The sequence below is a fragment of the Lynx rufus genome, unplaced genomic scaffold (genome assembly GCF_022079265.1).
Source record: "Lynx rufus isolate CCGP_SWC_20201006 ecotype Redwood Valley unplaced genomic scaffold, mLynRuf1.p SCAF_1, whole genome shotgun sequence".
NCBI lineage: Eukaryota > Metazoa > Chordata > Mammalia > Carnivora > Felidae > Lynx > Lynx rufus.
In genome coordinates this window covers 117,364,873-117,392,096 of record NW_025814823.1, presented here as the reverse complement: position 1 = coordinate 117,392,096, position 27,224 = coordinate 117,364,873, and the positions used below count along the sequence as shown (strand labels likewise).

At 48.0% G+C, this 27,224-nt stretch overlaps 2 protein-coding genes across 8 annotated transcripts in view; one reads left to right on the top strand and one right to left on the bottom strand.

Moving 5' to 3' along the window:
- DIAPH1 (diaphanous related formin 1) overlaps positions 1-6,519 on the top strand; it is a 101,556-nt gene extending 95,037 nt beyond the window's left edge. For all 4 annotated transcript variants that reach the window (XM_047086110.1, XM_047086109.1, XM_047086108.1 and 1 more), the window contains one exon: positions 4,805-6,519. In XM_047086110.1, coding sequence (XP_046942066.1) covers positions 4,805-4,962 — 158 coding nt within the window. In that variant the 3' untranslated portion in view covers positions 4,963-6,519. The remainder of the gene's footprint in view (positions 1-4,804) is intronic.
- Positions 6,520-8,757: 2,238 nt separating this feature from the next.
- The window catches only part of LOC124516700 (protocadherin gamma-C5), a 79,992-nt gene continuing 61,525 nt past the window's right edge, over positions 8,758-27,224 (bottom strand). For all 4 annotated transcript variants that reach the window (XM_047086102.1, XM_047086104.1, XM_047086103.1 and 1 more), the window contains exons 2-4: positions 24,455-24,513; positions 16,325-16,413; positions 8,758-10,778 (exon numbers count right to left, since the gene is read on the bottom strand). In XM_047086102.1, coding sequence (XP_046942058.1) covers positions 10,552-10,778; positions 16,325-16,413; positions 24,455-24,513 — 375 coding nt within the window. In that variant the 3' untranslated portion in view covers positions 8,758-10,551. The remainder of the gene's footprint in view (positions 10,779-16,324; positions 16,414-24,454; positions 24,514-27,224) is intronic.

Here is a 27,224-nt window from a genome sequence, read left to right as displayed (position 1 = left end):
GTTTAGTTTTTACAGGTTCTTGTGACATTGTTCTCTACTCACCATATAAGGTGATGTGGCCTTACATGAGGTATTTCTAGCCAAAAGAAAGTACATTGCATCTCACTGTTGACTCTCTCAGCTAAATGCCAACCTGCATCAGATTTTTGGTGGGGAATTCCCTTTTTAAGCCTCTTCCTCTGAAACTATACTAGAATGCCAGATGCTTCCTGTACACAGGCAGCCAGACATCAATGTCTTCCCTCTGTGGGGGAGGCCCCATTCTCTACTTCTTCCCAAGTAGGAAACCAGGACTCACAGGCAGAGGAAGCAGGGATTTTATTGGAACATAACCTTTCAGCAGAGGATCCAAATTAGTCAAAATGCTATTTTCCCAGGGTAAGAAGGAATAGGAGAATGATACTAGGAGATAGTGCAGCAGAGAACTACATGATTTTTAAATTGGTTCCATCCTGTAACCTAATCTTCCTGGGCTCTGGGTGTCTAGGAGAATCTCTTAGGGGAGACACTTTGACTTACTCTGGTATCCTGCTTAGACAGTGCATTCATGTCCTCTAAAGTGATCTGGCCTCACACTAGCTGTAAAGGTTCTATCATAGTAGAGTGTGACCAGCATCAGGTAGAAATCAAAAGACCCAGAGTCAAGTAACTCTGATGCTATGTACCTTGGACAATTGTAGGCGATTCTGTTTCTTCTTGAGCTGGACTAAAATGGTCTCTTGGGTCCTTTCCAGCTTTAAAAATCCTGTTGTCATGGGACAAAAGAATAAGAGAAGACATAAAAGAGGCTGGACTCAGAAGGCCCCGTTCTCAAACTATAAAATAGGCCCTGGTGGCTACAGGTTTCCTTCAGTGGCTCCTGCACTTAGCTGGTCCATTCCTTGCTTGGCCTCCTCTATCCCTTGTGATCAATTGCTTTGAGCCAAAAAACTGAAGCCCTGTCAAGCAGATCTGCCTCACAGGCCTCCTCAGTCCCAGCTGTCCCAGCCTCAAAGACCCTGGCCTTTTCCTTAGTATTTAAAGGAATGTTTTAAAAAAAAAAATTTTCCTGTCTCTGGAGACCCGAGGGAGTGTATACTGAGTACAAAGTATACAAAGAACCATTGAGTTAGAAAAGGAGAGTTACTATCAGGGCCAGTTCATTAAAAGTGACATGTAAACTGCTGTGATCTGCAGGGTGTGGGAGAACAATGGTTTGAGTGTCAAAGGGAAGAATCCATGTGATTGTATTACAGCTACTATTTCAGGCTGACGATTGAGTCAGCGTGTGGTTTTAATGACTCAACTTTATCTCCATGTCTGAATTGTGGCCTCTTATATACAGGCCATCTGCCCACTGGGATAAAAATCAAGGAAGAAATTCATCTTTCTTTTCCTTTCCTTCCCTCTAAGCTCCACCTACACTAATAGAACCTTAGAGTCAGGAGAGCCTCTAAAGACCTTAATGATTAGCATCTGACCTCCTCATAGATGAAAATAATTAAGACCCAGAAGAGCTAGAGCTAGAACTGTAGCCCCCTTTTGTGATTCCAAGTCCAGGGCTATTTCCACTAAGCCTACTTGATGGACCGGACAGGACAGTGACCCCTCTGTGTAGGCCAGAGTATTCTTTCATACCTTCTGGCAGAGAGCACTGGACACGGTACCGTTGCTTCAGGGAGTTTTCTGATGTCTACCTGTCTATAGAAGGTTAAGAGTATTTCCTTATTCTCCCTCTGCTTTTGTAAAAATAGGACAGGTATTATAATTAGGCAAGTTTTAGACAGTAATGAGTTCTTTTAGGACAGTAATGACTGTCTCATCTGTCCTAGTTTCCTCTCCCCCAAGGAAGCTTATTAACAAGAACACTTCCTCTTCAGTAGCAGTTTCTAGCCTGCATTTTATAAATGAAATGTCTTTTTTCCAAATCATTGACTTTTTCTGGTTATAATATGCTTGGTGGATTTTGCTGATGTTTTTATCTTAGCCCACCTGAACTTCTAGGAATCTGTCTTCAGAGACCTTTGACCCAAGTCTCAACATTGTTCCCTTTTCCCCACAGGCTGTGAGACTATTCTATTTTGAGTTAATAATCCTCCTTGATCTAATATAGTCAAATTATGTATCTGCTTCTATGGCTACTTGTCAATAGTCTCAAGTACTCAAGGTAGGGAAAGGAGGGGAAAGCTCACTTTTTCTTAATTGTTCAAACTGTTGAGTATAACTGTGGCCCCGAAGACAGAGTGGAAGCCAGAATTCTTGAGTTCTGTTGATTCTCTTTCCAGTTCCAATAAGAGCTTTCTCATTTCTGAGAAAGGCCACATCTTAGGCCACATCCCTGTGTACTTACTTTCTAGGTTTAAAAGGGAAGTTTTGGGGGCACCTGGGTGGCTCAGTTGGTTAAGTGTCATACTTCAACTCAAGTCATGATCTCACGGTCCATGAGTTTGGGCCCCATGTCGGGCTCTGTGCTAACAGCTCAGCCTGGAGCCTGCTTCGGATTGTGTCTCCCTCTCTGCCCCTCACCCGCTCATGTGCGTGCTCTCTCTCTCTCAAAAACAAACACTAAAAAAAAAATTTTTTTAAGGGAAGTTTTGGTCTTCCCCCCACCTACCATCCACTCTTAGTTTTTGTGAAACCTGTAAAGCATCAGAATCTTTTGGAATCTAGAAAACCTAGAAACACTGCTTGATTAGGTACAACTGGTATCAACTTAGTTTAGAGGAAGAAACCAGACTTTTCCCATGTTGCCCAGGACAGGTCTCCCTGAAGACCCAGTATTCTTTTCCCTCTGGGGTCTGGAGTCAAATTATTTCAACACAAATGCATTTCTTTAGTCACACACAAATCGTTGGCAATATTTTCTCAACTGCTAGAGGATAAATACACAGGCACACTTGAGTGACATCAAGCCATTGCCTTTCTGGACATAAGAAGGGTCCTAGAGAAGGGAGTAAATTTAGAGAAGAGCAGAAACTAAGTGGGGCTGAGGCTAAGAAGATCTAAGCACATACATGTAGACTTCCCTAGTCACACTGTCCCCACCCCAGTCACTGAGGCGGTAGCACATGTTTATAGTCACAGTAGTGGCCTGTGTGGAACACCTGGAGTATAGGTCACATACCTTCCACCTGGAACCAGAGGGTGAGCCCTTGTGCCTCTCAGTCAGGGCCTTCACTCTTCTTTCTCCTCTTGTTAGACAGTCCATTGTGCCCCTGGCAGGAGGAGTTGGAGGAGGAGGAGACCTATACACTGGTAACCTGTGGGCATGCAGTGTGCTCCCTGACTTAGGGGTGGCCTCTGTTGTGTGAACACAGCAGTGCTGGCTCTCTAGTGAAAGGGTGGGCCTTCCCCCTGTTTGGCTTCTGCGCTGCCTAAAGCTTTTTGCTGGTCCAAACAAGGCAAAGGTGTTATGGGCGCTTTGTTCACTGCTTCCTCTGGACCTCTTCATTCCTGCGCCTGTCCCAGAGCTGCCCCCATCATTTAGCAAGCTGTTCTTGCTTCTGTAAGGCTGAAGTACTGCTTTCTCCACTCATCTTTCCCATGACCCAGCAAAAGCTGGGTTTTTTTAGATATAAATCAAATGCTTAGAATTCACCCTTTTAAAGTCTACAATCCAGTGGTTTCAGTATATTTTTAAGTTTGTGTAACCACTAATTCCAAAACATTTTTACCTCCCCAGAAAGAACCCCCATCCCCACTGGCAGTCATTCCCCCAGCCCCTGGCAATCGTGAATCTACTTTCTGTCTCTCTGGATGTACCCATTCTAGACATTTCATAGAAATGGAATCATAGCACGTTTAGCCTTTGTGTCTGGCTTCTTTGACCCAGGCAGGCAGTTCTTTGTGTACATGTGGTCTTTCTGTGCTGTTTTGTAGGGCATGGGAAGAAGCAGAGAACATGAGATGGGCATGGTCCCAAGGAACTGCCTTTGTGTTGAATGAAGATACTGGGGCCATAAATCTGCATTCCATAAATTGTGACAGTCTTAGGGATGGCTCCCAGCAGTGAGAACAGAAACTCATGGCTTAATTGGATCTTCTCTTTCTAAGATTACAACTGGAGTGTCACCATCCCTTAACACATTGGAATGAGATTTCTTTGTAGGGGCCTGTCCTCACCATTCTTGACTGCAGCTCTGCCTTTGCTGACATACCTTTCATTACCCACTCACCCCACCCCGACATACATACCTTGTAGGGCCCTTGGCATTTGTCTCCCAGCTGCTACTCCTGAAGAGGTGGGGAAGAGCTGGGCATGTGGGCATGGGGAGAGGGAAGGGGGGTAGGGGTACACATGGGAGTGTGACGTGCACTTGACGTCAGCGCGTGGCTGCTGCTCCGCTTTGCAGGAGTTGCCCCCAGCAGCCTACTGAAGGCTGGACAGGCCTCCCCGGGTCTGACTTGAAATAGTTTTGGCCTAGGAGATTCCTGAAAACAGCCAAGAAAACAAAACTACTACTCTTTACTAAGCCTGAGTCTATTTAATTCCAACAACTCTATGATGAGAAAACAGATTTTGGGCACTTCATTCCTCTTTAAGTTTTACCTAACAAGCCTGAATCACATTTTTTCTGTCTAGCTATATTCAAACCTGTATACAGTTTTCACACAGGAAAGCCTGCACCACATGCTCTCTGCACCTAGGAAGTATATTCCACATGTTGTTAGGTCTCTGCCCCTCTTTCTTTCAAAGAAGGGCCTTCTGAACCAGACCGTGCAGCCACATTTGCATGGCTTTGGGCGGAATGTCTGCTACAGAGTTTGAAAGGGATTAGAAATTGGGCCTTCTGTGGACAAGATCTCTCATGTCTTTTCTTTGCAGCCAACAGGAAGGCTGGGTGTGCAGTCACATCTCTGCTAGCCTCGGAGCTGACCAAGGATGATGCCATGACTACTGTTCCTCCTAAGGTTGCCAAGAACAATGAGGGAGTCCCCACAATCCTTGAAGAACCCAAGGAGCTGGTTGGCCGTGCAAGCTAAGCTGGGTCTTATGGCCCCAGCAGCTTCCTTAGTGGAGCCCCAGACTGTCTTGCCCTGCAGCATGTGCCTAAAGGGTCACGGAAATATTCCTCTGGGGTGGCTGCTCCCACTACCTTGACCCTGTCTTACTCTCTGGCCTGCTGCTCTCTGTACATCACACACAGCTTCAGCTGCCTGGAGGCCAGTAGGAGAAGGCAGTGTGGGGAGGCCTGAGCCCAGCCCGCCCTGGCTGTTGTATTACCAAAGCAGGCTCCGTGTTTGCTGCCTTAACCCCAGCGGTCTTCTGTCACTCTGAGGCCTTGTCTCAGACCAGGCCCCACCTGCTTTCTCAACCCCTGCCTTTCCAGTAGGCTTTCACTTTGGTCAATCTTGCTGGGTTCGTGCTTTTCTTTTGTGGTTTCTCTAGCCCTGAGAACAGCATGGGGCTTGTGAACCTTTAGGCTGTATCCCTCCTTTCATCGCTGTCACCTCTGCTCTGCTCTTCCCTCTCCCGGTTAGTGTTATTTATTACTAGTGGTGTGACACTGGGAGCCGTGCCCAGAGAAGTGGGGAGGCAAACCCCACCCTCCCCAAACCTTCCTGGGAAGGGCCTCCCAAAACAAAAAGGACCTGGACCACTTGATCTGTTCCACGATGGCCTAGGCCAGAGCCTGTGGGCAGGCAGGATATAGAGACATTGTGGGACCTGTCCCCAGCCTGCTGCCATGTTTTATGACCCTGCCTCTGTGAACCTTCTATACCTGCCCCAGGCTACTGAGCCATGGTCTCTCCTCACATCTTCCCCGGAGCTTTGGTGCATCTCCTCTGGAGTATGGGCTTTATTGTGACCATCCCAACACCTCACCCTCTGTCTCCAAGGAAATGGGAGGTGGAGCCTCCTGGCTGAGAAATTGTTTTGCAAATGGATCTATTTTTATATGAGATTTTTTTTAAGAGAATAACTATCCCTTCCCCCTTTCCCCTCCATAATGTAAGAGACTGATGGCAGGTCCTGGTGCCCCTGGGGTTTCTCCCCACAGGCCTCAGTCCTGAACAACACCCTGGACCTCCACCTCCACCCTAAAGCCTTCTGGGCCCTTGAAGTCCAGTGCAGATTCTCTCTCCCATCATCTAGTTCTGGGGCAGGAGGAGCTCTTCTCTGGTAGAGGTGGACCAGGCCTCAGTGGTGGGAGCTCTGAGACCACAGAGTTTTTAATAAAAATTTAATATATTAAGCCAAATGTGCAAATGCTAACTGGACACTGGGCAAGTGAGTAGTGTTGCCACACGGCGTCCCCCTGCTCCCTTATGAACAGTGGGCAGGCCAGACTGTTCAGAGGCCCTGGCTCCAGGAAGCTCAGATTCTCTGGCTCAGGGTGACACTTTGCCCTCCTTTGCTTTTAGCTTCCACCCCCAGGTAGGAGAGAGAATGACACTGCTCAGGCTTGACCCAGAATTAAAGTTGTTGGAGCAAAGGGGGGAACGCAGGAGACCTGAGGCTTCCTGCAGGGAGGCCTTCAGGCCAGGAACAAAGGTTCCGTTTGCTACAGCTGTCTGTGTGTGAAGGGGCAACAGCATCTCCTTTGAGGGGGGGGGGGGGGGAGGCTGCTCCCCTGGGTCCCCTCCTCTTCCCTGCTGACATCTGGGGCTTTGACCCTTTCTTTTTTAATCTACTTTTGCTAAGATGCATTTAATAAAAAATTTAAAAAGACAAAATGCAAACCTGTTTCCCTTGCCTCTTGGGCTTCTGGGATGTCATCACCTCCAGTTTGTTGGGTTTGTTTCCAACTGTTAATAAAGCATTGAAACAGTACTACCTTACCTCCTCCTTTGTGACTTTAAGCTATTTTCCAAATCCCTGATTGATCTGACATTGTCAAAAAGCTTAAGGTGCCTAACATGTGCCAGACAGACACCATGCTTAGGCTTCTGCCCTTACATTTGCATCTTACAAAGGAATAGAGCCCCAGTTCTGTTTTGGCAGCCTGGTGGTTTGGAACCCTTTTCTTGAACTCAGTTCTAGTTTTCCACCTCCTAGCACCCCCACATGTCAAGAACTACTAGGTCCTGGCAGTACCTGTGTCTCTTTTGCTGAGGGAAGATTCTCCCATCCCCCCTCTTCATGTCACCCTGCCCCCCGCCCTTGGTGGCCACAGACCAACCAGACTGCAGATTAGAGGAATTTATGTGGGGGAAGAGGGGGACAGAAACCTGAGCCTGCCAGCAGAGGTGAGAAGCCAGAGGTCATGCTCCAGGTGACTTGCAGCTCAGAGCCATACTTGAGCACGCTGTAACCTACACAAAGGAACCTTACAAGCTATGAACAGACCCAGAATAGACAATGAGGGGCTTGAAGAGGACCACAAACCCATTCTGGCAGGCTCTAGAACTGGAAATAAAAGCCTTTTAAATAGCGCTGGAGCCTGGGCCAGCTGCCTCCCCAGTATGGCTGGGGATGTGGGGGTAGGTTGCTTGCCTCCTCCCTCTCCCCCACCAGAAGCCACGCGTTTCTGTTTCAGAGCTTTACAGGCACACATACCAATTAGGGGACCAACCACAGCTGCTCACACACACTGCCAATCTACTGCCGTGCCTGGAATAGAACCCAGGCAGCCAGCACCCCGCCCTCTGCAACCCAGCTCTCAGAAACAAAACCCCAATTCCATCTCAGAAACCGTCCACACCACCCTTCCTCCCACACAAGAAGGTCGCCTCCAGATGCTTAGTTGGAAGGCTTGGTTTCCGTGACAACCGACTTCAGGAGCTGGCAAAACACATGACCAGGCTCTGGGAGGATGCGCATAGGAAGCCCACAGACTGCCTCCTTCCACCCTGCAGTTAGGCATGCCTTCCCGGATCCGCCAGATAACCCCAGTGGGTCTGTGTTTGTCATTCCTCTGCGCCCTGTCTTCTCTCCTCTGTACTTCCTGCAGAGGACAACCTCCAATTCCCACTGTGTTCCAAGGAGGCAGACTGAGGAAGAGGGGAGGGGAGGAGGGCTGAGAAGTGAATGGAAAAACAAGGAGAGAGGGAGAAGAGGAACAAGGGAAGATAGTCTGGGTCTACGGACAATCTATCCTGTATACTCTTCAATCCCCTTGACACAGGGCACCCCACACCATCCCCAGCAACAAAGTGATGAACCTTCTACTTTTCCTTGGCTTTGCCACAGAGAGTGGGAAGGTGACTTCCAGATGGGTGAACCAAGGCCCAGGCTATATGTAGCCTGCCCTCTTGCGCGGTGTTCCCAAAGCCACTAGGCAGCCAGAGTGGAGGGGAGTGGTCAAAGGAGAATCCACCCTCCTAGGAAGGAGCCCACAAAGGTACTGTGGGGTGTTGATTTTAGCAGGGAAGAGGGGGAAACTAAGGAAATGTCCACCACCCCATTTCCAGCTCTGTAGCCATTGCCAACACAGTCCTCCCCCGCTCTGGAGTCTCCTATTCTGCCGGGAGACTGGCGCTTAGAACCTTAAGGGAGAGAGAGCCACAAGCATACAATTGCACGCTCAACTGCACAGCGCCACGCAGCGCTCAGAGATCCCCCTCCTCAACAGACCCATAAAACGATTACACACAACGGTATACCGATCCACAAGCGCAATTACAGTCGATTGTATACTGTTAAATATGCACAACAGTATTGCAAGCACACACAGCCACATTTGACTGTCACACACTCAAGGGCAGCGACACAAAACCAAGATGCAAATACAATAGCCTCGCGATCCCGCCCTTCTTCCGGCATACACCTCTTAGCACTTCATCCACACATGCTAGGAGCCTCCATCTCTTACACAGAACCGTTCAACCTTTCAGAAGAAACCTTTTAATTTTTTTTTTCAAAGAAAAAAAGCCATATAAATATTAGAGTATAAAACTTGCGTGAGACACAGGAAGGGGAGTGGGTGGGGAGCTACATGACTATGCGAAGAGAAGCACTTATAGGAGTCAGTACAGGGGACGGGGTCGCCGCAGCGCATGGACACAGCACAAAACACAGCACGGGCCGCCGCAGGCGGATTCAACGACAGATGGCTGCGCGGAGCCCTCCGCCCACCCGCCATCACGGAAAAGCACACCGCACTACACTATTGGCTATTCTACACCAGCCGAAAGAGGGAGGGGGCTCTACACTACTGTAAGGGTCGGGGTGGGGTTCTTGCGCAGCCCCACTGGAGGTACGGGCCTGGGGGAGGGGGTGGGCAGAAGGGGATGGGCAGAAAAAGGTCTATGCACAAGGAGGCACTGGGGGACTTTAACCAGGCTCTGGCCACTAGGGAGCAGACTGGGGGGGGGGGGGGGGCTGGGCATTGGCCTTCACGGAGAAGAAATGGCACCTGGCAAGATGAAGGAACAGAGGCTGGAGGAGTGCAGGGGCCCTGTGGAGAAGCCCGGATCCTAGGCTGAGACTTTCTGTCCACCTGGTCCCTGCTGTAGCTCCATGCCTCCCCAACCCAGGGACCAAGAACCGCCTAGCTGGCCCTGCCTCACTGCTAGGGCCACACTGATTCTTCTACCTGTGGCACCTCTGGAGTACCCAGCACCCACAGAGGGCCCTCTGACCTCTCCAGGGGACCTGGTCCCAAACGTCCTCAGACCTTCCTTTGACTATAATGCCAGTTTAAATCCATTGGTGCTAATAGCTCAGCCCAAAGCTCACTGCCTGAGGTGAGTGAGCAAGCCTTGAATGTGGTAAACGAGAGTCCAGCCTGGTACTTGGTTTATGGCTGGAATTGGGGATCTGGCCAGTACCCTGGGGACACAGAGCCTTCTACAAGATCCTGATAACTGGCAAGTCAAGCTTTGTCCATCCCCTATATCCACACCCTTCCCTTCTTTATCTTACCACCCCATACTGTCTTGGAACATGCAATGAAGTCTCTTGTTTGGAGAGGGGGAAGTCACGGCATGCAGTGGGAACATCAAACAATGAAAAACAGAACAAAAGACTGGTCCCAAGGGCGCTGGGAAGAGGCACAGTAGCAAAGTGCCCTCCCTAAATCCAGCAAGCGTCAGTACCATGGCAATGGTGACCATGTCTGCCAAAACTTGAGCTTGGTCTTGGGCTCTGGAAGGAGATGAAGGGACGGGCACCAAACCATGCTTTGGGGGCAGTCTGAGAACTGGAGAGGCCAAGAGGTTATGACGCCCTTCCAACTCTTCAGAACTACGAGCCTTTTTAGGTCACCAGGTACCTCAACACCCCCACCACCTTATTCAAGAAAGAGGAGCTGCTGAGGGGGTGGGGTGACAGGAGCGAGGCAGGGAATTGTGGATGGGCCTGATTGAATTTGGAAGATGGCAAAGTTCAGCTGTAACTAAAGGGGGTGTGATAAATGGTGTCTACACTAACCCCACTACCCCCATGGGCACAGCAATTGACTGGATGGGGGTTCCCAGCAGAACTCCCTTTTGCATATTCAATCCCTTGGGGGCAGAGAGGGGGGTGTTGACTGGGCACTTGTTTCTGTTTCTCAAAGGGAGCATGGCCTGGACCCCTACCAGTATCTGGGGGTGAGCCCTGAAAATATGAGGCCTGGGTACAGATACGGAGAGGCTGGGCTGGTTGGGGAGGGAAGTTGCCCCGTGGCTCTTGGCCTGGCCTCCACGTTATTTCTTCTCTTTTTTGCCTGACTTCTTCTTGTTGCCATTGCCACCGGTGGGGGCCTTGCCATCTCGCTTGCCAGCCGCGTTGGTCAGTGTGGCGTTACTGCCGGGGATGTAGACGTTCTGGCGGTAGTCCGGCACGTGCTGCAGGGTAAACTGGGGCCCGTAGCGGGCACTCAGGCCCATGGTGCCAGCACCCCCTCCCAGGGTGGAGCCCCCATCAGCAGCTTCTGCAAGAGAGAGAGGAAGGTGAAGAGCTAAACTCTGGGTCCCTCTTTTATAGCACAACCAGTTAATGGGCAGAGCGCCCAGCCCTGACCACAATGAGCCCTGGGAATATCATCTCTATCAAACGGGGATAAACACCTTTTGATAAATACCCTCTAACAAAGAGGCAGAGGTAAGTGGCTCTGGAGTGAGACCAACTGGGTTTGATTCCCAGCTCTTTTACCTACTAACCAATTGGGGGCAATCCCTATGTCTCCTGATCTATGAAAAGGGGTAAAAATAACAACTACCTCTTCTGGTTTGGGTGAAGACTAACCAAGATTATGTAGGGCCTAAAACATGCTGTTATTTTTCAGGGCATAAATAAAAGCTCTCCAGTCCTTGCCCTAACCCTTCTCACGGGAGCCTCTCTGGTCTCCACACTAGACTGTGGTCTCCTGGAGGGCTGCAACTAGGGCCTGTGTGTCCTCCTATCCTTCACCAGCCGGTGCCCACAGAGTGGGGGCACTCAGCAGTTCTGTTGTTAGCAGGGGGTCAGGGGGTTTTGCAGGTATTCATTTCATAACAGCAACAGGAGTTGACTAGTGTCAACTATTCTGTGCCAAGTACTCTGCTAGATACTGCACATGCATGATGGCTTTCGCCTCAGTGAGACAACCCAGTGAGGTATGGTATTTATCCTTACTTTATATATGAGGAAAGCAAGGCCCAGAGAAGGTAAAAGACTAAACTCAAAGCCACAGCAGCCATCACAGGTTAAAGCAGGGGTGGCTAAGTGTATCTCAGCATATACTGTAGAGAGAGTCACCACTACCACCATCAGGTTGGATCTTATCACTCTGAGGATAAAGGAAGAGGACAGAAGACAAAATGAGCCATGTTCTAGGAGGCTAAAAAGATGATTCCGGGACCAGATATCTATTATTTCTCTTTTGGATTTCAAATTTTTATTTAAATTCTTGTTAGTTAACATATATGGTAACATTAGTTTCAGGTGTAGAATTTAGGGATTCATCACTGACCTATAACACCCAGTGGTCATCACAAGTATCCTCCTTAATACCCATCACCCACTTGGCCCATTCTCTGCAACCAGGTATCTTAGGTACAAGGTAGACAGAGGTTCACAGTATCAGAGCTATGGAACATCAGAGAACACCCCATGCCCAACTTCCTACTGTATACAAGAAGAAACGGGGTCTAGAGAAGTATTCTGGCTCTAGCTTAGCATCACCCTGAGAGCTTGTTAGAAATGGAGACTTGGAATCTGCATTTTAACAAGATTTCCAAGTGATTTTTAGGCACACTGAAGGTAGAAAAGCACAGGATCACTTATCCCATTGGGTTTTTGTGAGGCTCAAATGAGACAGTGCTTCATGAGTCCACAGGCACTTGGTAAGAGCTCACTCAGTGTTGGGTGCAGCGCTCACATCATCACCACCATATAGTGTGTGTTGTTACTTCTACTCTACATGCTCCCTGGGTGCAGCAAGGAAAACCAGGAATTTCCCCAACTCAGCCTGAGTTCCCAAGGGCTCCTGCTGGAGTCCTCTGGCAGTGGGAGGGTTAAAGCCCCTGGAATTCCCAGCCAAGACCCAGCCCAGCTGACAAGAGTTCTCCTCCCAGCCTCCCTTTACTCTAAGCTAGACCCTGGGAGTGGGTAGAGAGGGTGACTAAAGCCGGAGAGGCTGACTAATCCTGGGACACTAACCAGGGATTGAGAAATAGACAGGAACTATTTTAAAAACCAGCACAAGAGGGGGGAAGGGCACAGGAGAAGGGAACAGATAGAAAAGCCTTGGGTCTTTCTGCCTCCTCACTCCAATGCTCGGGTTTCTACAATCTCCATTTCAAGTCCCAAATCCCAGGATTTGAGGGCTTTGGGGGGTGTGTGAAAGGCTGGGTGGGAGGGAGCAGCTGCCCACTTCCTTCTCTCTTTCCCCAGACTGCTCCCCTCCCCCAGCCCTTTCATTCCATTGACTTTTTCAACGTTTTCCCTAATTAACTCCAGGATGGAGCCAAGCTCACCCTCCCCTTCAGCATACCCTCTTCCAGCCTGGGAATGAAGGGGTGGGGGAAGGGGCCTAGATTCTGCTTCAAAGAGCTAGGATTCCAGAGTGATTTAGGGGCTAAAGGGGAGACTTCAGAGGCGCCAGAGAGGAAGAGAGAGGAGGACACACACATACATACATACACATAACACACACACACACGCACACGCACGCACACGCATGTGTGTGCACGCAGAAATGGGGAGAACCAGGGAGAAGGGAGGTAGAAACAGAAGGGCACAAAGGGCTTGACTTGGTAACTGGAGGCAAAGCCCACCCACATCCCACCGGCATCCCAGATCTCTAAGGAGCACCCCAAGGAGGTGGAAATGACAAAGCCAGTTCTTGCCACCTCCCACCAGAAGCACAGGCCTGATGCTGGCCCAGGCTCTGTGGGGGACTTTGAGGTTGGGCTGGACCAGGAGAGAGAAGATGTGCAAATCCAGGGCCTAACAGAAAAAGGCTGACACTAGAGTTCCTTCTGTTTAGCGCTGTCACTAAGAAAGCTGGGTGACCCTGGCAGAGGCCCTGCACAACTCAGGCCTCCATTTCCCCATCTGTAAGTCTGAGGGGGGAGATGGTGGATTGCAGCCTCTGACCTTCTGTAGAATCAATTCTTCATCGGTCCCTCCTTCTACCTCCCCCCAGCACACAGTGAGCAGGGACCAAGATCTTTTCCATTCTATAGAGAAACATTCTTTAAAAAGCAGCCAGAAAGGGGTGACTGGCTGGCTGGCTCAGTCAATAGAGCATGAAACTCTTGATCTCAGGGTTATGAGTCCGAGCCCCACGTTGGGTGTAGAGATTACTTAAAAATAAAATCTGGAACACCTGATGGTGGCTCAGCTGAACTCTTAATTTCACCTTAGGTCAAGATCTCACGGTTTGTGGAATAAAGCCCCATGTGGGGCTCTGTGCTGACAGTGTGGAGCCTGCTGGGGATTCTCTCTCTCTCCCTCTTTCCCTCTCTCTCTGCCTCTCCCCTACTCATGCTCTCTCTCTCAAAATAAATAAATATTTAAAAAACAAAAATAATAAAAATTAAAAATTAAAAAATTAAATCTTAGGAAAAAAAAAAAAGGCATTAAGAAAGAACCTAGGCAAACTCTGGCCTAAAGGGCAAAGGTCACTGGCCTCCTCTCCAGCTCCTGGCCTCACAGCCTCCCTTCCCACCCCAGCTCAGGGCTGAGACAGCACCTCCAGACAGGGAGGCCTGGTCAAGCTAATCCAGAGTCAGTTGAACCGCAAATCAGAACCTCCTTGAGAACACACTTCCCCCCAAGTGTTTATTTAAAGTGCCTCCCAAGTGTACTTACTTTCCTTCTTACTTACTTCCCCTCAGCAGCCCCTTAGCCAGGCTGGGCTGGACTCCAGGAACCTCTCTGGCTTCAGGGCAGAGAAGCGGGTGTGAAAGTGGGAGTAGAGCCTGACCTTGCCACTTCAACCCTCTGGATCCATTCCCCAAGGTCCTAGCCTACAACTCAGGTCAGATGCTGTGTGGGCCAGAGGGGTGGAGCCCTGACAAGGGAGGGGACCCTGGGGGGTTTTAGGCCATAAATACTGATTCCATTTCTGTTTCTTAAATCTGGATTTAGGCCAAAAGCCTCCTTCCTGCATGTAATGCTAAAACCCACAACAGTTAAATATACCTGTCTGTCTACTTCCCTCAAGAACCTGACTTGGTATCTCCTAGAGCCACCCACCTGCCTCTTTCATACTCAGTATCTGGCCCCTCCAGAAGTACAATCCCCTGCCCACCCCAGACCTGGGCCAGTTCTGTCCCGGAAGGCTTGCTGCCCTCTTCACTTTCTCCTTCCTCTCCCCCTTCACGTGAACTACCACGGGCCTGGCTTCACTTAACCTCACAGACATCTGGGAGAGGCATGCCAAATTTAACAAATAAAATGCAGAATACTCCCAATTAAATCTGAACTTGAGATAAACAATGAGCAGGTTTTTTTCTTTTTTAATATAGTATGTCCCAATACTCATGTTTGGGACCTACTTATGCTAAAATATTATTTGTTGTTCACATGAAGTTAAAATTAATCAAGCTTCCTGTGTTTTATCCGGCACCTCTAGTCTGGGAGAATAACGCAAGACAGTAAGAGGAGGTTAGCCTGTACACCTATTCAGCTAAAAGGGAAATGTAGGCTGCATCTAAAGGCAGACATGGTCGCTGCAAAAGCAAAGGCGTGAACTTGAGACTCAGACTGGGTTAGAATCCCCAATCTGCATCTCAAAATGGGGACCTTGGAGCAAGGGATTTCTCAGTTTTCTCATCTGTCAGATGTAAGTAATCACAGACCTGCTTTGCAGAGCTGGTTAAGAGGATGAATTGATGTCAGGCCTAGCATGCACCCAGGACAGAACATAGGTATGATTTGAAAATTATTGTTCTGATTTTACTGGGTTCTCTCCCAGCCCTCCACACGTGCTGCAGGCCGGACAGTGGATTTCACTGCACTAAGTAAGCCCAGGGTCTAACGCCCTGACAGCCTTCATAGGAAGCCCAAGATGTGCTGCTCCTAAAACTAGTCCTTATGAAAAGGCATTATTCTCCATCTGCCTTTTATGGGTCGAACAAGATAAGAGGTAATCAATTTTGGCCACTACCTATTGTGCCTTACTCTGTCATCCCCATGCTAAGGCCTTGCATTGGGCCCTCACAACACCAGCAAGATCTGTTCTAGTTCTCATGTGATAGTCACTGAAAGTGAAGCCCAGAAGGGCTTAGCACCTTCCTTGAGGACTCATGGCTAAGTGTGGGTGCTGAGATTTGAGTCCAGGTTGGTCTGCCTCCAAAGCTTGTGCTCCCAAGTACTAACATCATTCTGTTTTTCTGTTTGCCCTACTCAGGACCCTTCTGACTGTTCAGGGACAAAAACCATTGGCTGAATCTCTGTTGCATGTGAAGTTCTGTTAGCCTTCTAGGAAAATCAAAATCCTGCTCTGGAGGTGGGGCAACAACAAAGGGAAGGGGTCTCACATATCCAAATGTGTTCTCTGTGCTGGGAGTATCCACGCCCACAACCATGGAGGGAAGGGCCTGTACGTCACAGGTCCAGTACTTTGTGCTTTGTGTTATCATCTCATTTAATCCTCACAACAACCCTTTGAGGCCACTGTCTCCATTTTCTTGGCTTAAGAAGCTGAGATTTATCGAGATTAAGCAAAATGATCAAATTCACAAAGATAATAAATGACAGAAGTAGGATCCGACCCATGTGGTCCCATTCTGGAGGTGGACTCTTAACGTCACTCCCTCTATTCCCTCAATAAATCTTTCCTTTCTCACTCTTTTCTAGGCATCCCAGGAAGTCTTAACCTGTTTCTCAACCTGGGTTTTTGTCCAGGAATTATGAGTCCTCTCAGGGACTCCGAGAAAGATCCAGAGAAACCATGCAGGTTGATAGCCAGTCTTAAGGCAGATGGCTGTGGGATTCCCCCCAGAACCCCAGGTCCCCCATCCCCACACACACAGTGGCACAACTTACCACTGGCAGAGGCCAAGATCATGGCTTGAAGCATCTCTGTGTCAAACTGGTTGTTGGGCCAAGTGCCGGTTTCATCGCCATTTTGGGAGCTGAGGAGAGAGTGGGATGGTGAATACAGTCTCCCAGGCCAGCCTAGCTCACGCCTCTCCCGTCCTCTCCTAGAGCTCCCAGATCTAGTAACCTATATCTCCATCCCATGCCCAAAGATGGCCTGTAGGATTATAACATATAATGTTTGCAAATAATTTGAAAAAATCCCTTTGCCTAGCATACTTGCTTGCCTTGCACCATCTATAGAAATCAAACCTTTTTCTGAGGCACTTCCCTAATTCCTCAAGCTCCCTCTCACAGCAAATCTGGTGTTCCCTAGACTGCCAGTTCCCAACTTCTACCTTGCTAAGATGAATAAAATTTGTCAGAGGGATTTCTAAGCAACTCCCCCCAGCCCAGCCCAGGTGCCTCCCCCAGGCAGCTCAGGTGGCATGGCTCCTGCTGCTATACCTGTCTACACTGTCTGTAGAAGATGGTGTCTGCGCCCCTCCTGCTGAAGCACCTAATTAAAACCTTTGGACACTCTAAGCATTGAGAAAAACACGAAGTGATTGATGATTGTTAAAAACACTAACTTATAAATGACCTGAAGAAATTCCAACTCAACTCAGATTTTTCCCACAGTATTTCCATGTTTTTTGGAATTCTGAAATATCATATTATTTCTGTTTTTGAGGGAAGGAAGAGCCACCCTGACACACACACCATTAGGTGACCCTTGGCACCACCTGGAACACCAAAGTTCCTCAATAAGTATTTCTTGCTTGAATGAATGGGGGGGAAAACGCACGAAGAGAGTGAGGTTACCATAGGGAAGGATCTGGCACCAGGGTAAGGGCTGCAGGGCAGGCCTTGGAAGCTTGAGACGGAGAGAGAGAGAGCAAGAGCATGATCATGTTGGTGTATTCTGTCATGGTGGGTGAGCACAGCCAAGAAATGCTTTACAATTTTTCCAAGTTCTGTCCCTGCTTACGGTTTCCCCTGATCTGGGATTCTCCATCCTCAGGTAGGTGGACTTAGTCTAAGGCTTGGCCAGAGTGCAGCTGCTCTATGTGTCCTCTACACCCTCACATCAGACAGTTAGGGTTGAAGGGAAAGTAGGAGCCTCATTTCTCTCAGAGTGACAACAGTTGGAATTCTGTGTCCATTTATTCAACCAACATTTACTGACCAATTACTGTGTGCCAGACACTGGGCAAGATACTGGGGTTATAGTTGTGAACGTGACTGACATAGTCTCTGTGATGCTCATGGTCTATATACTGAGAGGCTGACATTAAATAATCACACAATTATTTAATGGTAACTGTGACAAGTGCCATGGGGGCAAAGAGCAGGGTGTATAAGGGAGTCTTGATTTAGTAAGGGCTAGGGAGCTCAATCAGTCCAAGCTTCCCTGAGGAAAAGGGAAATTAGAAGACAGGGAATTCACATCTGAATAAATTTCCAGGTAATCTGTAGGACAATTCCATCTAAACAAAGGTAGGAGGAATGACAGAAAATCACCACCTCGTAACCACCAATCACTGGTGAATATTAAAATATTAAAACTGAAAGGTTGCTGCACAGTCTCAAATATCACGCACAGAGTACTTATTAATCACAAATATTTTAAAATATATTTGTAATGGAGAGATCTGAAGATACCACTTTAACTAAATGAACAAAGTGAGTATCCCTGATAGCTGAACAAAATGACATGAAATGATTCCTGACGTAATGGAGGTGTACAATGTCACCCAGTCAGTATTCCTACCAAAATGGTTGTTAACCTGATTTCACTGTGAGAAAATGATAAGCAAATCCAGATCATGGGACATTTTATTTATTTGTGTTTATTTTTGAGACAGAGGGAGAGAGGGACAGATAGATAGAGGGGGACAGAGGATTCAAAGCGGGTTTGGTGCTGACACCATGAGTTCATGACCTGAGTTGAAGTCAGATGCTCAACCAACTGAGCTACCCAGGAGCCCCAGATTGTGGGACATTTTAAAAGACAACTGGCTTGGACTCTAAAAAATGTCCATGTCATTAAAACAGACAGACAAAAAAGTAAGGAGACTGTTCTACATTAAAGGAGACGAAAGCAATAGGGCAAGCAAAGGTAATTCATGCTCCTTGAATGAATCCCAAATTGAAAAAAAAAAAAAAAAAAACCATCAGGGGTGCCTGACTGGCTCAGTTGGTAGACCATGCAACTCTTGATATTAGGATCATGAGTTCAAGCCCCACATTGGGTATAGAGCTTGCTTTAAAAAAAAAAATACCAAACAAATTAAAAGGACATTTGGAGAACATTTATGAAAATCTGCCAGTGGACTACATGTTATTACACTACTGTTAAATTTCCCAAACGTGATCATTCTTGTATGGTTTGTATGAGAATGTTACTGTTATTAGGAGGTGTATACTAAAGTTTCTCAAACACTACAATGTCTGCAACTCTCAAATATTCAGAAAAAAAAAGTGTAGTATGTGTGTGGAAAGAGAGAGAGAAAAAAATGCAAAATACAAACTGATTAATCTAGGTAAAAACAGTATGTCTGAGTTCATCACACTATTTCGACAAGTGAACTTTTTGACAAGCTTGAACATCTCAAAGTAAAATGTTGAGAAGTAAAATGAAGTATCTAGGAGAAAGCAGTGTTGTGGGAGAGAGCTTTCCAGGCAGAGTGAGGAACGTGCCCCAAGCCTCTGAGGCTAGGAAATGCTTGGCCAGTTCAGTGGACTAAGGGCAGCCAGTGTGGCTATCCCAAGGGGAGATGGTGTCAGGGGCTGAGGTTGTAAAATGGACACTAAAAACTTTGGTCTCATCCTAAGAGCTCTGAGAAGTCACTGAGGTGTTTAAAGGGAGGGGGGTGTCATGATTGTATTTAAGAATTTAAAGACTGCTTTTGCTCCTGGGAGAGGACTAAGGGTGAAGGGTCCCTCTAGGAGGACAGGAGCCCAGTGCTGCGGCCTCAGCCACCTCTGTCTCCGTGGGAATCCAGGGGTCTTTACTTGCAGTCCTGCTGTCACTGGACGTGCTGGAAGGCAGAGGCCTCAGGCAGATGGGCTCATGCCTAGAGGAGAAGCCTAACTGGGATAGAGTGGGGAGAACAGTTGTCACGGAGGGGAAGCAGAGAGAAGGGCTCCAGGGGAGACAAGAGGGTCAGATACCTGGTTAGGGGGATGCCCAGTGGAGACTGGGGAGTGGTGCTGAGGGAACAGAGGTGAGTGGAGGGGTAGGCCTGGAACCATAATGGGCTGGTCTATAAGGAGGATTCTTGGGCAATGGTTGAAGGCTGCAGGCTAAACGGATGGGCAGGTTGCCAGATCTTTGACTTCTTTCTGAACAATTTGCTGAGAGCTTCATATTCTCTGGAAGAGAATATATTTATGTTCTTCCTGTATGTGGGTGTGTGTGTGTGTGTGTGTGTGTGTGTGTGTGTGTATAGCCAAATTAAGCCTCAGAACCACCTGCAGGTAAGTGTTATTATGATTATCCCTATTTTTCAGTAGATGAATCCAGGGCTCAGAGAGGTTAAGAGACTCCCAAATTCTCACAGCCAATAACTGGCAGAGCTACATCCTGAAAGAGGCCTAATGTGAATCTGAAGCCTATGTTCTTATACATGACACCACACTGGACTTCAGCAGAGAGGCAGCAGTGGGGATAGGAGACTCTTCCAGGATTTAGGAGATGTTGAACAATAAAAGTAGAGGGGATTGACTATCTCTAATTCACCATTTTCCAAGCATCCACTATGTGTCAGTGACTATGGTAAACCCTGAGATATAAAAGCTGATAGACAGAGTTTTGCCGTAAGGAGTTTGTATTCTGGTGCACTGGATGGGTGTGTGAGGGAACATCCCAGAAGATGGGCTATGGAAAAATGCTCCCTGTAGCATGATCAAAAAAAAAGAAAAGTCTGGGAAAGTCACCTCTAACAACAGCCTGGATTTAACTATGTTAAAATATAAACATGTATGAATTTTTTTAAGGTAGTAAAAGCCTGTCAGCCTTTTAAAATATACATTATATGTCCATATAAGGGGCTGTTATGCAACAATTAACTTTGAATTTGTTTTTTTTTTTTTTTTTTTTTTTTTTTTTTTTTTTTTTTACTGACATGGGAAAATTGTGATATACTGCAAAGAGAACAGATGCAGGTGGATCTTCTGTTCCAGCTCTCTCTCTGCCCTGCCCCAACTCACACTCGTGCTCTCTCAAAATAAACAAACATTAAGAAAATAATATAATAAAATACACATGTGAAAATATTAAAGAGCTTAAGAGATTTGAAACACTCAAATACAAAATGTGGGTCTTAATTTGGATAAGCGTGCAAATGAATTACCAGAGAGAGACACATAACAGGAAGTGTCAATACAGACTAGATATTTGATGATACTAGTTTATTAATATTATATTACTTAGTATTAACATATTATTAGTTTATTGATATTATTGTTAATGCTTCTGTATGTAAAAGAATTGTCTAAGACCGTGAAGAGTCAGATGACATTATATGATGGCTGAGATTTGTTTCACAGTAATTCAAGGGGGAAACAGGGTGGAGACTGAAGTGAAACAACGTAAGGCATTAGGTGAAGCTGGACGGTGGGATCATAGAGGTTCATTATACCGTTCTGCTTTTGTACAAATTTGAAAATTTCATATTCAAAAAATTTTAATGTGGGTTTCTCTGGGTTGTGAAATTTGAGTCCTTTTTCTTTTAAAAATTTTTCTCTATTTCCCCATGCTTCTACAATGAGCATGTATTATTTTATAAGAAAAAAAAAAAAACAAACCCAAAACTAAGTTGCTATTTGTCTGCTGAATGGCTGCCTCAACTGAGGGAGAGCAGGGATAGTGTTTCTCAGAGGAGGGGGATGGAAGGGTAGTGTGGAGCCATCAAAGGAGAACAGAGTGGAGACCAGGACAAGCTAAATGGAGACTCTCACTGTGCAGAGACTGGGAACAGCTGCAGGGTGGAGCCTGTGTTACTGTGTGAGAAGGGACAAGTGGCTTGCTGGGTTCAGAGCTTGAGATAACAGCTGTTGAGGTAAGAAGCCAAAAAGATGACTCGAGACAGGACAGTGGCTGGAAGGAGGAGCACCTGGCAGGCAGGGACTTCAGAACATGTCTTTCCCCCTTTTGTCTGGGCAATGTGACCCAGTGCTGACTTGAACTTGAACTAGGTTCACCTCAACACTAACCCTGCTGTGAACATGGTGTGCCAGTAGCCAAGATGGTGCAGTGGAGGGGAGTGGAGCAGAGAAGCAATGGAGGGCTGGAGCCAGAGTTGGACTAGATAAATCTCCTTTCTTCATCCTTCCACTCATATTTACTCATCATAACAGCAGCAAAGACAAAGTACCCTGTCAGTCTGTTGATCTTGAGAGGCCTTACCACAAGGCCTGTGTGGAGGCTCTTCCCTCTCTCCTTGAGCTGGTTAATTTGAAACCCTTCAGATTTCAGCACAATCTCCCTTCCTCCTAGAGGTCCTCTTGCTCCCTTACCAGGGCAAATCCCTACTGTAGGCCCTCACCACCAGGTAGTGCACTTTATAGCACTTACAATAGCTGTGATCTTACATTTACTTTGGTATTTAGTTAATATTTGCTTTATTCAACGCATGGTAAGCTCCTTGTGGGCAGGGAGCAGGCCTATTTTGTCATCTCCTACCCCTAAAACACCACCTGGCCTATAGTAGGTGCTTACTAACTATGGAATAAATGAAGGAGAAAAGGTATAGTTGTTGGATTGGGCCCTTAATGTTTATTTCACCTGGGCCATTTTGGAACTACATCAGAAATGTTTGTCCATCCCCCTCAACTTAACTAAGGAAGGGAATCTTCCCTTACATCTCCCCAAGAGCTCCTACATTTCAGGCCACCAAGTCTTTCATTTGATGACAAAGGACTTGAGGCAGGGGTACGGTGCTCAACCCAGAGTGGACAACAGAAGCAATCTGTGGGACTTCTATGTTCAGCACTGAATTCTGCTTCAGGGCCAGTATACAGTCTGCAGCAGAGGTGGGTAAAGGGGACACAATTTGCCCAGTACCTCTCATCACCTCAGCTCAAATGTCACTTCTTCTTGGAGGCTTTCTCTACCCTTCCCCCCACGATTACACTCATATGACCCTCTTTTTCTGAGAACTTGCTATGATTTCTAACTAGACATTTTTTAGGGCAATTTGTTGTCAATTTGTTGTCTCACCTGCTATCCTGGAAGTCTATGAGCTCAAAGATCATGTCTGCTTGTTCATTCTTACAGGACAGTGTTTAGAACATGGCCTGGTTCATAGTAGATGCCCAATAAGTAGGTGATGCATGAATGAATACATGAATAAACATATGAATGACCTAATGGATAAGCTATACAGAAAGGCTGGCAAGGCCACTGGATTAAAAGGAGACAGATGGGGTCAAGGGAGGGGCAAAGACAGTCCAAACCAACTGTTTTTCTGCCTTCTAAAGGCCTTCTAGGAAGCATCTTGAGTTCCTGATACATGTGCAGGACTGCACATGCCAAGGAGGTGGAGTCTCTACCTCCCTGGCATGTGCTGAGGTCTCCTGGATTCTTGTGGCAGTTAACACTCACCAACTATAACATGTGGGAAAATGTGGGCAGCAAGTGCCTGACCATCAAGGAGGCAGAGGAAGGTGACCTAAGCTCTGCCCTCTCTCTCTCCTGGGTTCCTTGGACTCCTTTAGGCTCCTGACTTCTAACAGGGAGAACTGGCCCAAAGCCCACCCCACTTCCCTCAGACCAACTAAAGATCTTTCTGCTTTTTCCTTCCCCACCACCCGCAGGAGGTTCCTGTCTCAGCAGGAATTCATACTCAACTGAAATGAACAGCTGGGATAGCCTGGATAGAGGAGTATGTGGTGGTGAGCACTGATCAAAGACTCTGTATGTGAGGGACAGGGGCAGGGAGAGAGTTGTGGGCGGGAGGTGAGGGGATGTGTGTGCTGGCTTGCCCACAAGTACAAAAAAATGAGAGACAGAGACAAAGAGTAGGAGACAGGATAAAAGGGAAACAGAGAGAAACAAAGAGTAACAGGAAGAGATTCAGCAATGCAGACACAGACTACACACTTAGAGATACAGAAACAGACACACACAAAGACAAGGAAAAAGACATAGGCTGAGAACAAAGAGGAAAGCAGAAATATCAAGAGGTTGAGAAACCAAGAGACTAGAGACAGAGGAACATGAGGACACTAGGAAAGAGGAAAAGAAAAGCGTTCAAGGAAAGAGACTGGGAGGCAGAAACAGACAGAAAAGAAACAGAGACTGAGACTAAGGAAGAGTCATATTTATTCATTAATTCCACATTTATTGAGCACCCAGCATGCCAGGTGCAGTGCAAGGCACAGATCAGGGCAAGTAGACACAAACGGCAGGGACCAAGATGCAGCAATAAAGACAGAAACTAAGAGACAGAAAGAGAGTGAGAGGCAAAGACCACAAACTGAGATAAGAGACTGAGGGAAGGCCAAAGCAGTAAGAAAGAGTGGCAGACAAAAAGGCCTGCAGGTAGAGAGGGCAGGACCAGTTTCAGGACCTAGGCAGCCTGGAGTGGGGCGGGAGGAGACCTGTCCCAGGAGCTCCCTCCTCAGCCCAGCCTCCAGCAGTGCAGTCTCCACTTCCAACAGCTGACCCACCTCCCCCACCTCTCCTGGGCTCTTCCCCGTGGACTCTGGAGGAGGTTCTGACTGCCGGCTGTGCCTCCCCCGTCTCCTGTCCCCTGGTTCTCTGCCTGAACCCCAGCCCAACCTGGAACAGGGGGACTTAGGAATTAGATGGGTTCCACCCAGAGACCACCTCAGGACCAGGAGATAGGAAAAGATTCACCTGGTGAGAAGGGAGGGGCTGAGGTGTGAAATGAGCTTTCAAAATAGAGTAGAAGCCTTTTCCTTCTGGGCTCTGTGTACCAGCCCCCAATACACCAAAGCCTCCCTGAAATCCGGAACTGAGGGAAGAAGCCATTTGTAGCAAATGCTGAGCCCTCCCCCACCTCCTCCCACGTCATCACTGAGAAAATGCCGCAGAGAAGAGGGTGGGCTGGAGAAGCAGTCACCTACCCGCTGGTGCCAGGTCTCTGGGCCTGAGAGAATCGCCAGTCCGTGTTGGGCGGGGCTTGCTGTGGAGAAAACAGAGGGAAAGGGGCTGAGTACTCACAAAAAGAATGTCACCACAGTCTGGGGATGGGCAAGGAAGGAAAGAGGGGAATGGACACAGAGAAAGAGGAGGGAGGGAAAGACTAATCTCCAAAGACAAACCGAACCCCAGGTCTCAGAGGTCTGAGGCAGAGAGAAAATAACACCTATCTGAACATAGTGAGCAAACCCAGATTCCTCTGCTGAAGAAATAGCCCATTCCTCCCTGCCCACAGACTCAGAAATTCGGAGCTGAGATTCAAGGGCTGAAAGTGTCTCCTGTGGAACCAGAGGGAGGGGTGCAGAAAAGGCCCTCAAAAGTGACAGAGGAGATTTTAGATGAGAATTTCACCAGCCTCTAGAAAGAATTTATTTAGCTCCTCAGCTGGGAACAAAAGCATCCTTGCAGCAAGATGGCTGCTGCTCCGGGTAACCCTTTTTGCGCCAGGTTGTGCTGTAATATATTCAGAGGGACGCCTCCTCCAGGCCTCTGGCTCTCAAGAATACCTTCCCACAGCTAAACACATTATTAACTTAGGAGTCATGCCAGACTGATCCTTTGCAGGGCATCCAAGCCCCAAGACACCCCTCACCCCCAGAACTCTGCCAGACAATGGCTGTGACTAAGGAGGAGAGAACAAGGCTGCTCTGTCTGGGACAGAGAAAACTGCTGGGATGGAGCCCAGCAGAGACCTAGCTCCCACAGCCTCCAAAGCCTCTAAGGAGAGCCAGCTAAGTCTCCAGGGCTCCTAAGGGGCTGATCTGTAGCCATGTCCCACCTGGGTGAAGGTGTGAGACTTTGGCCGGCCACTTCACTCCTGAGTCCCTTCCACCCTTTCAAGAGGGTGTATTATCCCACCACATATGGAGCACTCCTAGAGCCATCTCCTTACCCCTTCTGGGCTTTGCTGATAAGAGACTCTCACTCTCACTCCCAGAAGCAGAGGAGAAGTGTGAGCATCTCTGATTACACGGGGGAGAAGACAGACCCAAGTCTGTCAAGTATCTCACTCTAAGGCCCACAGATGTCAGTGATATGAGCAGAACTCAGAAAGTTAGCATCCCAGGTACAACACAAGTCACCAGCACCAGTCCAGATCACCAGCCTGGGGAAAGGCAATGGGATGCCTACTCATCAGCCACTGTATTCTTAGACACAGGACAATCTATGTATGATCCATGCAAGAACCATGAATCATGCAAGAACCATGACAGACTGGAGGAGAGTTGCTGGGCAAAACTCACAACTTACACAAAGATGGCGGGTCCAAAGTGTGTTCAGTGAGGGCTACTCAGGAACAAGGAGCCCCAGAAGACTTTTCTCTAACATATAAAGCCCTAAAAGGGAAAGAATCCCATCTATGCCCCATCCAAGCAGATGCAAACTGCCCTCCCATCTTCCAGCTTTGTGAAAGCACAAATTCTGGAATTAGACCCAAGTTAGATCTTTCTCTACCACTTACCCAGTGAACTTGCATGTCACTTGACCTCTGTGAAATTCAGTTACAAGGTGGGGAAGCTAGTATCTACCCAACAAAATTCTTGGGAAGAACAAGTGAAGAACATGGTACTCCAAGGAGGTAATGCAGGAAGGCTCTTTCAATCAGCTATCACATGGGGGTATTGTTTCAAACTCTAATTCTGATTCATCAAGTGCAGGGTGGGGCATGAGTATATTTTGAATAAAAGCTCCTGAGTTTGTGGAAACTTGTGCCTTTTTACTATCATAGTTTCCCCACTGATGAGGGCACCCCAGCATCTGGCAGAGGCTGTGGCTTTCCCTCAGCTGAAAGAAGGATTGACAGAGTCTCACATACTTTGGTCACCCCCAAAGCCCTGACCCTAGATCACAGGAACCACATCAAGGTCACGACGGAGCCAAAAGCCTATCTCTGAGTGTCCAGGGTCCAGGTGCTTCATGTCCCCACTTCCTGTGATAGGACAGGCAGTGACTGTCACTGAGGTCCCAGGCTGCCTATCCTACCCTTGGCCCACAGGGTAGCTCAGCCAGACCCAGAGGTTTCTGGGCTGGAGGCACACCGCTGCCCTCTGCCTGGAGCCCCAATACTATGGGGGTGGCCCACGCCAGAGTTAAAAACTCTTGCCCAGAGGTGACCTGATCTAGTCCCAGGTAGAAGCAGGAAAAGGTTCCTGGGTCCTTGCAGGCCCTGGGAAACTGTGCCATGGGATCCTCACCAGGGTGTGATCAGTCAGCAGTGAGTACCACTGAGGCCAGCAGCCAGGTGGTTGGGAAGCTATGAGGGGCCCAGGAACAGCCAGTGCATGTGAACTTGGCAGCAAGCGCTGGCAGTAAAAGGTGGTGTGTGTGTGTAAGCCCAAGTGCAGGTGTGTGTGCGTGTGTGTGTCTGTGAGCACGCAGATGAGATGAGACAAGTCTGTTGCTGCATGTGGCCAGTGGGTGTGTTCTGCAAGGAGGACATGCATGAAGCCTGGATGTACAATGATCCTGTCTACAGGTGCATTTGTTTGACGGAGGAATAAGGAAGGTTGAGATTAACAGTGAAGTCACAGATCAAGGGACTGGAAGAGGAAACTTAAAGACTGGCACAGCAAGCTGGCTGGCTTGGGAGTCAAGGAGGCTGGATGCAGGCATAGATCCATGACTGCCTCCACCAAGGACCACCCTCTGCTCCCCAACCCTAGCCATAAAGACTGCTGGGCCCCAGCCTTTTCT